The following is a 12285-nucleotide window of genomic DNA, read 5'->3' as shown; positions in this document are numbered from 1 at the left end:
GTTGCTGGAACACTTTCTTGAAAAAACCGTTTATTTATTTAAATTATTTTTTAGTGCACGTACAATAAATCGGAAACCAAGTCGAGATCATCAGTTTGATGTCTTAAAACATGTTAATTTTATAGAATGAATGGGATCAATATTAGATCCCATTTTTTAAAAAATAGATTGATTGTTTCTGAGAGTTGACAAAAAAGGCACTTGGTTGATTTCGAGTGGTAATTTAATGTTAATCTATGAACCTGTACTAGTTAATAACTACTGCCCAATTTTCCTAACATATGTTGTTCGATGCTAACATTATAGTTTCGGTTCCTAACCATGCTAGTGGACCACCTGAGCCCCAGCCACCCTGCCAGCCACCGACCTCTCTACACACCACAGAGAGAGGGAGGGGGAGAGAGATACGTACTTCTCCCATAAATCTGTCTGAATTTCATTCTTCTTTAAAGGGTCAGAGCCTGATTTTGATTTTTATGTATTTGGAAGCCATGTACTTGAAGTGTCCTTTTTAATGGTTTTGTAGTCAAGTCTTTAATTTCTGCTGTGGCCCATATAGAATCCAACAAAAGAACGATACCCTTTTCAATGATTCCACTTGTGCATCATATTCAGGAGGAGTTATGCCACAGCTGCTAGTTGATCAAAACATCCAATGTCTATTTTCCACCCATTACTGTTCATCTGCGTTGTAGTTTGGTCTCCGAGCCTTGGTGTTTCTTCTGACTGTGATTCTTGCTTTGTTCACCAGTATGTCAACAGCAGAGCTGAACAAAAATTTGAGCAGAAAACAGACAGATTCTGGGAGTTTAAGGAACAATCCAACTCGTGGGTTGAGGTTAAACTGCCTTATGAACTTGTTTCTTGTGTTAATGATAAGTGCACGGTTGTGAGTTTGATTCAAGAATCAGTGAAGGAGAGCAAAGATAAAGATGATCGTAAAGGAAAAACCGTGGAGAAAGATTCTTATGAACCTCTGAAGGTGAGGAAGAGGATTTCTTTGACAAAAATGTCCGAAACTTCGGTCTGGGTGACGGGGGCGAGCGGGTCCATATACGAGAGGTTCTGGAATGGATTGCTGTGGGTGATTGCACCTCATGAGTTACCAGTTTCTGCAGGATATGCAGTTTCTGTTTATATGGTGAACCAGACAATTCTTGCTTTGTCTGAATCAGGGCTTCTGTATCAGGTAACATTGTGCAAACGGGCCTCTTCGTATTCCTTTTTTCGGGTTGTTTTTTAGATGTATCAAAGTAGAATTTGTTGGCAGTGGGATTAACTTTCGAGGGTTGGATTGATGCTGAATGATGATTATGAGGGTGGACTAGATAATTTATTCGAGGGGGCGCGAATTAATTTTGTAAATGAAACTCATAATTTTAGACTAATGTAGTGAAAATAGTATCTCTTCAATGTATTCAGATGAAGCTAACAGAAGAATCACAGCCAATCTGGGTTGAGTTCATGCCAGTATTTGATCAAACAAGTAAAGGAACAGATCAAAATCCTGCTATTCGTCTTTCTTCTGGAGTTATTTCAAATGACAAGGAGTAAGTAAAGGCAAAATCTCTTCACTACCTTTACATTCGGTAAAAATCTGATCTTGGTTGTGCTTTTTATCCGCAGGAGAATTTATTTCTGTACCAAAAATGGGGTCTTATTAGAGCTTCTTGGTGTTGATCCTCCAAGGTAAGAGTGGCGACTTAGAGTTCATCTCGACTCTGATACGTTTAGATAATATCTTGGTTGGCTCTCTGTAATCAGGTGGACGAATCATGGACGGCCCCCGGGAGCAAGTGTTGCTGCCATCGCCGATGCTGCCACAATTAAACCTGGAGTTCTTTTCCTTGTGAGGTGAGCGAGCACTTTAGCTACTTCAGGAACAGTGTAGAATAGGCCAGTTATAGATTCCTGGAAATGAGAACACAATAAATGGTTTCTTTTCTATCTGGAGTCGGGGTTCACATCGTGTCGCAGTGCTGCAGGAGACCTTTATGAGTATGATCAGACATCAAAACCTGCATGGAAGAAGCATATACAGAGTCAGGGATCAGTAAAAGATATTTCCTTAGCACCATTCAAGACATGCAGCCTACATGGAATATCCGGAGCTCATTCAGTGTCACTCTTCCTCTTGACTAAGGTACTTGCATCTGAAAGTAAAGCTTTCATTCAAATTCCGTAAAATTTTAAAGCAATCGACGTATATATAGGGAGGCGAGTTGTTTGAGAGACGACTGAACCAGAGGAAATGGAAATGGGTGCATCATGGGAATCCTGAAGGGCATCCATTGACCTCCATCACTTGCATTTCCCAGGATGAATCTTTCGAGAATACGAACTTCTTGTTTCTTACTACCGCTGCAGGTTTTGTTTTTGAGTATCAAATCCCAAAGAATCCAGGTAATGTAAAATTTCCTCAAGTGTATTTTCAAGCTTGCAAGATTCATGTAAAACAGAACTCGTGTTACGGTCCTAAAAATCATATCTTGATTTTGAATATTCATCAGACAGTTCTCAGGATAAAGAATTCGGAGAAAACTGGTTAAATCATAAGCATCCTTCACAAGCAAAAGCTGCCAGAGGTATTCCAGGGTTGAAACTGCAAGTTGGACGGATCATCTTTCCTCTAGACGATGGTAGGCTTGCAGAGCTTCATTTATCAGGTCTTGGAGGTGAAAATTTGGGCCCCAATCCTCCATTTAGTACCCGGAGAAAGATTTTGCCCAAATATGTATGGTCATTGCTGGATGCACCTGAAACAGAAGGATGGAATGCTGAATATTGCTCGGAACAACGCGGGCCCTCAAATTGCATTGTAGGCACGAAAGATGAAACTAACGAATTAACGAGTCCAAGATCAAGTTCTAGATGGAGAAAGGACAGCAAAATGCAGCAGAATTACCTTTCGCCTGGTGCATCAGCATCTGATGGTACTTTGTCCAATCCACGAGAAGAGTTTAATTTCCCAGATAAGTGGATAAATACACATTTTCGTCTCCGTTTAATGCAAGGGGGAATGTCGTTTTTCCTCATAACAGAGAATGGTTATACATTTGAATACTTGAATACCGAACAAGTGTGGTTGTGGCTAAGACACGAGCATTCGACAGCAATGGAAGGCGTTTTGGGCAACTACAATGGAAGCTTGTTTCTAGTCGATGAACAGGGGAGTTTGCTGATCAGGGAAAGAACCAGCAATGATCTGGCTTGGGTCAACTGTACTTCCATGAAGAGAGGTAGACAAGTAATTGGTGGTCCACCGTGGGACAGTACACCAGGACTAGCACCGAAAGCTAAAGTAGAAGATGCGATTTTCTTCGTCAGCAGAAGTGGGACGCTGCTACAATTCTCAGTATGTAAAGTTCAATGATTCAGTTCAATTCCACTAAACCCAAACAACAATCATTAGTAACCGAGCTTTGTATATTCGTACAGGTTGCGCTGAGAAAGTACAAGTGGAAGGATTGCAAGAATCCTCCAGGCGTGAAAATCGCAAGCATAGTAGACCAGGAGGGATTCAGGGAGAACATCGTGTTGGTTATAGCGGGCAATGGACGGTTATACCAATACAACAAGGTTACAGAACTGTGGCATGAACATTACCAATCCCAGCACTTGGTTTTGTCAAGATCACCAGGAACGGCAATGAGATCGTCACCATCATCACTCAGAGGCTCACTTTTCATGTTATCGGAAGATGGCGGATTAGTTGAGTATCAGTGGGGTTCGTCGGAGGGATGGAACTGGATAGAACATGGGACTCCTTGTACAAATGTGACATTGGTTGGAGCAACGGGGCCTTGCTTTGGAGGGAGTGAATTATTTGTAACCGGTTCAGACGGAAGTGTTTACTTAAGATATTTGGATCAAGCGGAATGGAAGTGGAAGGATTGCGGATTTCCTGATGCAGGATACAACAACGGTGATGAAAGTGAAAAACGAGTTGAAGGAAAATCAGACAAGTATGAGGTATATAATGGTCAAGATTTTGCAGGAATATTCGAGAAGATCGAAGGAAACAGTGATGATGACAAAGATTGTGACCCAAAGGTGAGTCCATAAGCTACCAGCTTAACTTGCCTACATTCTCACTAGACATGTCAAATGGGTCAGCCTGGACCAGACAATCAATGGACATCACAAATAAACAGTCAAAAGGTTGAATCTTGACCATTACCACTGTCCAACTAGCAAATTTAAGAAGAAGCTAGAAATTTTTAAGAAATAAGCTCGGCTAGTCCTGGACTCGTGGACAAGTTCCGGACCAGGGCAACACAGCACAGCCAACTAACATCACTGGATGTTTACCTGGCCTACCAGTCGGGAGCTTTCTAATCCGTTTAATTATCATCACCATTTGTGTTTCTGCGCAGGTAGCATCTACAAGACCAATCCCATTTTCTGAAGATTCGGTCATATTTGAGTTGAGAGATGGCCGAGTAAGTTATAGTCAATCCCTGCACTCAAAATAGGTTCTATTCAATCAACTTACCTCTAAAAAGTCGGTACGCTGAACAATTATTCATGCAGTTGGCAGAGCTACGACGAACGGAGGATAAGTGGCTATGGTCGCGCACGATTGGTACTCCAACAAGCTTATGCATGACGAATTTCTGGACATCATTGGCATCATGATACAATAATGTGTAAATGTAATTTTAGTTAATGCAAGACCCAAACTGTAGGTTAGTTTGCGTAGTTCAGGTGCAAGTACAACAGCTAAAATAAAAATAATCCTTAGAACAGACAGTTCAACAATACAGAGAAGATAACCACTTCTTTCTTTTACTTTCGTCGTCATAATCCTCACTTCCATGCATGATTTATTTGATGATTTGGAGAAAAATACAAATTGGAGAGAAATTGCAGATTCACGAGGACCAAACAGAATATCAGAGTTAAAAATGCTCCTCTCTTTTTTTAATTTTTGCAACTCATTGAAGAATGAGAACTGAATGATTCCAGTGAGACGACCCGGTTTCTGCTTCCTCCGGATATCTTGCAGACAAAGAGTGGCTTAAATATCAATGTGTAAATTGACTGGCTAAAAAAAGCTGCGCAAGCCCACCTCTGAGGATTGATCATCTTGGATTTCTTGGCATCATGATACAATAAATCCAAGATGATCAATCCAAGATGATCAATCCACCAAGTATAAAGTTTCGATCGCTTTTCCTTCGTGAGATTTCTTGGTGTTAGATTGAAACATGCAAATTTTGTCTTCTGCTGATGATCAGCCTCATTTCACGAAAAAGACCAAAAATATTGTGGGTCTAATACCTTCTAATATACGAATTCAATATTTGTCACTTAAACTCAAAAAATGGCAGATATCCAATTGGTATAACAACAACTGTTTTATCAATTAATATACAATATTTGAAATATGTTTAGTACTTGAAGTGCTGCAGTAATAAAATTGTGATACCGATAATACAAAAATGGAGATGTCATACTGATGAGTTGATTCGAATCAGCGAGCTTGATTTCATACGGGTAAAGCATACTGCAGCTGCCACTTCATGATAATTGAATCTGAGTATCTGATAGGTAACAAAATGTGTTTCAGTTAACATTTTATGTGTCTTCCTCGAAAAGAGGACTCAGTCACAAGGACCAAATATTAAATTTACCTCTACATCTGCGCAGCAAAACTGGACATGGTTACATAAGTTTCATAGGAGATCAGTCGAAAATTCCAAAACCAAGCTCTTTAGGATCTGTTTCGACCATCCATGGAGCCCTGTGAAATGACACTACAGAATTAAACAAGCTAGAAACGTGTGACGGAAGTTCAAGACTGCTAGAAAAAATTCCTACTTATTCATCACGAAATTGATGGTCCCTTGTGCAGCACGATTAAGAAGAGTGTTCCTTGCCTCAACTGCGATCCCTTCAGGCTAGAAGCAGAGGAAGAAGCTTTGATCAAGTAAAGTTTACACATAATTTCGAAAAAATGCAAGTTTTTTCCCCATCCCCCTCCTTCCAAATTCTATTTCTACCCCTGGTACTAGAGTGTACCTCTTCTGGAAACCAAACTCCGGGGCGAGTGCTTCCCTCAAGAATGGCTAGGACAAAAGCAGCTGTTGAAAATCCCACTGACCTGAAATCACAAAGATACAATTAAAAATAATAATAATAATAATAACCGTTTGCATGGTTGAACAAATAATGAAAAATAATTACACAGATAGTTTCTTGTGGCTGAATATCCCGATTCTGTGGTATCCCTCTGAGCACTCCAAATCAACCTGTTAATATTGAAAGGGGAAAAATATGTCAAAACGATCATATGGAGCAAACTTGAAACAACATGAGATATACTAAAAAAGTAAGCGTACTCGCATCGACACCTTCTCTCCAGCAAATCCATCTACTGCCCTCACTAAAGGGTCAAATAGTTGAACTAATTGCTGGACTTTACTTTTGTCTCTCAGGAATTCCTGCAGATTATACAAATCTTGAATAAATGCATTCAATATAGATAAGATTACATCATCAATAACATTACACACAAAAAACTATTTTAAGTTGAATAATATCATATACCATTTGGGAAGCAAACTTATCATGACTGCCGAAATATAATTTTACATCAATCAATGTAACATCTCAATTTTCAGAATTTGATAACATACAGGTGGAAGCAAATCTGTCATGGCTCCCATTCCCCAATTCCAGAAGAAAGGCGAAGTTCCAAACCGCGCGCTAACAGTTGGAACTCCAAAGACCTCGTGAATGCTCCTGACCTCAGGCAAATTTCTGAAAGAATATATTCTTTTAAGTGACTAATGATTGTCGCTTCATGCCAGTATTTAGTATAAAAATAATAAAATAGCATGCATTCTAATACAATAACGGTATAGTAATTTCCTAAATAAGCTTTTTCAACATCCAGAAAAATTGTTTTGCCAGAAACTTACAAGAGAAAAACATCTTTTTTTCCAATTCCAAGTCCAAAATTAATGTTAAGCATCCCGCTGTAAGGTTTTAATTTGACCTTCTCTCCTGTCAATCAAATTACTAAAATCAGTTAAATATTTAAATGCATAAATGGTGAAAACAAGAACTCATATTTGATCATCAACCTTTGTTGTATGCAATAACTTCCTCTCCCAGAAGTAAAAAGCTTGTAGATAATATAGTCGGGCCAGCACCCCCAGAGCCAGCTGTGTAGTAGTAGAACCTAAGAACAAGTAACAAAAATGACATTACCAAAAGTAACAAAACAGAATGGCTTTTATGGAAAATTGAAGGATATAATTGTAGGTCCACGAAAATAGTTACCTTAGTTTCTCTAGCTCACCTTCGGTTTCAAATTTTGATGCACGAACTAGCTCTGCTGCCATAACTAAGGTAAACAAGAAGCAGAAAGCATCAGTATTTGAGAGCAGAATAAAATGGGATGAAAGCCGAGATTATACAGGAAAACTTGCAACATATGAAGATTTCTATGTTTTAATAAGGTATTTATACAAGGAAAACATGACAGAACCGTTGCTCACTCCCGGGTAGATTCCTCCGGTTGTTATAGCTGGTATATTTGCCTCCACTGCTTTCTTCATGTATGATTTTGCACGCCATGCATAGCTTGTGTCGTCACACACATCAAGATATGCAGTCTATTTTCATTCAAGATAATGATAAGAAGTTAATAATGAATACAATTTCTCCATAGAAGAACACAGGATTTTGAAATTGCAGATATTTTCATTACCTTTCCTCACCTTGTTCCGGACTGCAGCTTCAAGAACGGCGCAATTTTGTGCCTGCTGAAACGGCCCAGCAGTGTGAACAACAAGATCAATGCCTGTAACCACCGAGAAACGATCATGCAAAGGTACTCAAATGAAATCATCCTATAGAGGATTATCAAACACGTAGAAGAACCACACACCCTTCAAAGCCGCATCCAATGATTTGCTATCATTGATGTCAACTTCGGAAAACTCCGAGCCATTGCCTAGTTTCGACACCATTGCGGCACCTTTGTCCCTGACAAGTAACTCAATTTACAAAATTTGCAAGAATATATAGACTCTAGCTATTGTTAGGACTTGGGCCAAAAAAAAAAGTTCAAATTTTCACGCTCGACTTCACAAGAATACAAATTTTATACCTACAAACGAACACAGATTCTCCATTTCTCTTATAAAAGTAAAACAAACACAAACAATTAACTTGAATCCTAATTCCGAAACACTAACAAACAGCTGGGGCACAGATAGAAGTGGCCCAAAACAACTTCTTGAACTCAGAAATCTACCTGTTCCGACCACCTATGACAATGCGAAGATCCGGGCATAATTTAGACAAAGCGGCGGCAGTTGAACCTCCCACTCTTCCGGTTCCTCCAAGTATCAAAATTCTCGAATCCTTGACTTTCTCCGGAAGTTCAACTCTCTCGATCGCGCCACGGCCACTTCTCCGTTCGCCGCTTTCTTTTGCGAAGGCCATTGCGAGATTTCTGCCGACGCCGGAGTTCAATTGCGTCAAGTATCTCGCCATGTTTCTCACCAACACAACACACACTGAGTGTGTGTCTCTGCTTTCGTTTTATCGGTTTATCGTTACATGTTGGCGCCACGTATAGCGGTAGGTTTTCCCGGGTTGCGGGTCGGTCAAGATTTGACCCTAGACACCGTGATTGGATCCGAAAACACAATCAAATTTGAAAAATAAGAACAATATAACAACTACTGACAGATGTGTTGAAAATATATATAAATATATTTTATTATTTATTGTTGAATGTTGAAGGTTGAAAGTTGAAAATTGAGTTGTAAAATATTGAAAATTAGTGTGTGATGATGTAATTAATGATGTATTAATTTTTGACTAATCTCCAATTGAGATCTATAAATAGGTCTCTCCATTTGTGTAGAAAAACACAATTGTGAAGAGAGAAAAATTTTATAAAGTGTAGAATTTGATAAATTTTGAGTTTTTGAGTTTTTACTTTTTACCGTAAATTTTTACTTTTTCACAACACGTTATCAGCACGATCGCTCGAAGGTTCTCTATATTTTCCGACGCTCCAAAATACAAGAAGAAGTCAAAAATATTCAACAAGTAAGAATTTTTATTTTACTGTTTATATATTTTTATTGTGTATATATTAATATATAATATCATGTTATGAAAAAAATAAGTTTTTTTTCAAAACTTGTTATAAATCCTGGGAGGATGTTAAGACGACATCCCACACTCCCGGTAAGGGATACGACAAGTATAAAAGCCTCTAAGGTTTTTAAACAATAACGTGATATATATTTATTATGTATATATATTAACTATATTAATATATAATTTCATGTTATTATATAAAAGGTTGTCTATGACACTAACCTTATAATAACGTGATATGATATATATTATTGTGTATTTATATACTAACCATATTTGTATAATCTCATGTTATTATATAAAAGGTTGTCTACGACACCGATCTTATAATAATGTGATATGATATACTATACCTGACTTTATACTAACTATATTGGTATAATTTCACAACATTATATAAAAGGCTGTCTACGACACCGATCTTATAATAATGTGATATGATATACTATACCTGACTTTATACTAACTATATTGGTATAATTTCACAACATTATATAAAAGGCTGTCTACGACACCGATCTTATAATAATGTGATATGATATACATAATTATTTAACTATGATTATCATTATATGCATTACATGATTATCACGAATTTTTATTCAACACATACTCAATTTTTTCTTTACCCCCAACGGTCACAAACGGTAACAAAACGGCTAGTTTTTGCCCTATAAATATGTTCACTCAAACTCATTTTCAATCACACCAAATTCATTCTTTCTCTCAAAATATTTTATCCTCGGTTTTTTCGAAGATGGAGATGATGACATTTATAAGGATATTTTTCATAACGACTATGATCATCATGCTCACGAGTCTTTTACTCACCAGCGATTTTCCAACACATATTTTTTCTCTATTTGTATACGCACTTGTAATTTACGTTCTTCCATTATTTTGTATTGTCATATTTATGGAAATTAACTAATAAAATGCATTGTTATTTTCTAGTACCACCATGTCGAACTTGGCGAAACTCGAATTCATTGCACTTGATATAACCGGAAAGAATTATATGCCATGGACCCTCGATGTAGAAATGCATCTCGAGTCATTGGGTCTTAACGAAACTATCAAAGAAAATAACATATCATCCTCACAAGATAAAGCAAAAGCGATGATATTTTTACGCAGACATCTTGATGAGGGGTTGAAATGTGAATATTTGACCGAAAAAGACCCAATGATTTTGTGGAAAGGGTTAAAAGAACGTTTTGAGCATATACGGGAAGTTATACTTCCGACCGCACGAGATGAATGGAATACTTTAAGATTCCAAGATTTTAAAAAGGTGAGTGATTATAATTCTGCGATGTATCGAATTGTCTCACAGCTGAAATTTTGTGGGCATAATATTACTGAGATGGAAATGCTTGAAAAGACATTTTCCACATTCCACGCATCAAATATAACTCTACAACAGCAATATAGAGTGCGTGGATTTTCAAGATACTCAGAACTCATCGCATGTTTACTCGTGGCGGAAAAGAATAATGAATTGCTCATGAGAAATCATCAGTCCAGACCTACTGGTTCAACGGCATTTCCTGAAGCAAATGTCGTAAGTAAAAATGAAAACCAAAATCAAAGATATAGACAAGATTTTGGTCGAGGTCGTGGACGAGGACGTGGGCGTGGACTTGGGCGTAGAAATGATCGCGGTCGTGATCGAGGCCGTGGATTTGAAAATAAAAGAGATAGTTATTTCAATAACTCATCTCAAAGGAACGTCACGAACCACCCACAAAAGAGGCAGCATGATAATACGGGTGAAAATGAAAATCATCCAAAAAGAACTGAGAGTGTTTGTTATAGATGTGGCACTCCAGGACATTGGTCAAGAACTTGTCGAGCCCCTGAGCATCTGTGTAAGCTCTATAAAGATTCAATAAAGGGGAAAGAAAAAGAGACCAATTTTACTGAAAACATTGACCATGCAAGTGGTTCAATGAATTTAGATGCTGCCTACTTTTTGAATGATTTCGAAGATATTGATTAAATATACTGGTGGGAAAAGAATGTAACAATGTAATTTTTATTTTATAAAACATATTATATTTTGCATGTATTGTTTGCATGTATCTTTCTTAATTCATTTTATTGCATATTATTTTTGAAGATCATTATGGAAAATGCTATGATCAAAGATGGAAATAATGCACTGGAAGTTTGCATACCAGATAGTGGTACAACGCACACTATCCTCAGAAATGAAAAATATTTCTTGAAATTAAAACCAACAAAAACAATGGTGAATACAATATCAGGTCCTGTAGACTTGATTGAAGGATGTGGCAAAGCACAATTTTTGTTACCTAATGGTACAAAATTTTTGATAAATAGTGCTTTATATTCACCACGATCACAAAGAAATTTGTTGAGTTTTAATGATATATATTCTCATGATTATGATACGGAAACAATAACCGAAGAAAATGAGAAATATATGTGTCTTACTACATATAAATCAGGAAAGAAATATGTAGTTGAGAAATTATCAATGCTCCCTACTGGATTGCATTATACACATATAAGTCCAATCGAATCAAATATGGTTATTGGAAATTCTTCAATACTAACAAATTGGCATGATCGATTGGGACATCCTGGTTCAATAATGATGCGAAGGATTATAGAAAATACAAGTGGTCATCCACTGAAAGACCAGAAGATCTTTCAGAATAATAAGTTTCAGTGTAAGGCATGTTCTCTGGGGAAACTTATTATAAGACCATCACCAGCTAAAATCCAAAAGGAATCACCCATATTTCTTGAACGTATTCAAGGTGATATTTGTGGGCCAATTCATCCACCATGTGGACCATTTCGATACTTTATGGTATTGATCGATGCCTCTAGCAGATGGTCACATGTATGTTTATTGTCCACTCGGAATGTGGCATTTGCAAAATTGATGGCTCAAATAATAAAATTGCGGAATCAATTTCCCGAATATACGATCAAGAAAATAAGACTTGATAATGCTGGAGAATTTACTTCCCAGACTTTTAACGACTATTGTATGTCGATGGGAATTACTGTTGAACATCCTGTAGCTCATGTTCATACACAAAATGGATTAGCTGAATCATTGATTAAACGTCTGCAGTTGATTGCTAGACCAATGATTATGAGAACGAAACTCCCTATTTC

The 12285-nt window shown here is 37.5% G+C and overlaps 2 protein-coding genes across 4 annotated transcripts; one reads left to right on the top strand and one right to left on the bottom strand.

Moving 5' to 3' along the window:
• Positions 1-259: 259 nt before the first annotated feature.
• On the top strand, positions 260-5091 carry LOC140881358 (uncharacterized). 2 transcript variants are annotated; one of them, XR_012149926.1, is made up of 10 exons: positions 260-1189; positions 1423-1550; positions 1627-1689; positions 1765-1854; positions 1978-2143; positions 2214-2403; positions 2511-3355; positions 3439-4161; positions 4377-4442; positions 4534-4580. XR_012149926.1 is itself a non-coding variant. In XM_073286595.1 (10 exons), the coding sequence occupies exons 1-10, from the start codon at positions 656-658 to the stop codon at positions 4636-4638; spliced, it is 2802 nt and encodes a 933-aa protein (XP_073142696.1). In that variant the 5' UTR covers positions 260-655; the 3' UTR covers positions 4639-5091. The 2 variants fall into 2 exon arrangements, 1 of the variants encoding a protein (XP_073142696.1); XM_073286595.1 differs by having other exon boundaries at positions 3439-4053; positions 4534-5091.
• On the bottom strand, positions 1423-8539 carry LOC140881359 (uncharacterized). 2 transcript variants are annotated; one of them, XM_073286598.1, is made up of 15 exons: positions 8270-8539; positions 7901-7998; positions 7731-7813; positions 7499-7625; positions 7291-7354; positions 7092-7189; positions 6927-7011; positions 6642-6765; positions 6345-6446; positions 6190-6254; positions 6025-6106; positions 5824-5903; positions 5637-5746; positions 5460-5546; positions 1423-2018 (listed from the first exon to the last, which is right to left on the bottom strand). In XM_073286598.1, exons 1-13 carry the CDS (start codon positions 8509-8511, stop codon positions 5689-5691), a joined length of 1308 nt encoding a protein of 435 aa, XP_073142699.1. In that variant the 5' UTR covers positions 8512-8539; the 3' UTR covers positions 1423-2018; positions 5460-5546; positions 5637-5688. The 2 variants fall into 2 exon arrangements, with proteins under 2 accessions (XP_073142699.1, XP_073142697.1); XM_073286596.1 differs by lacking the exon at positions 1423-2018 and having other exon boundaries at positions 5194-5546.
• Positions 8540-12285: the final 3746 nt, after the last annotated feature.

This window comes from Henckelia pumila, chromosome 2 (assembly GCF_033568475.1).
Source record: "Henckelia pumila isolate YLH828 chromosome 2, ASM3356847v2, whole genome shotgun sequence".
Classification (NCBI taxonomy): Eukaryota; Viridiplantae; Streptophyta; class Magnoliopsida; order Lamiales; family Gesneriaceae; genus Henckelia; species Henckelia pumila.
The sequence above is the reverse complement of the archived record's forward strand: the minus strand, read 5'-3'. Positions and strand labels throughout refer to the sequence as shown.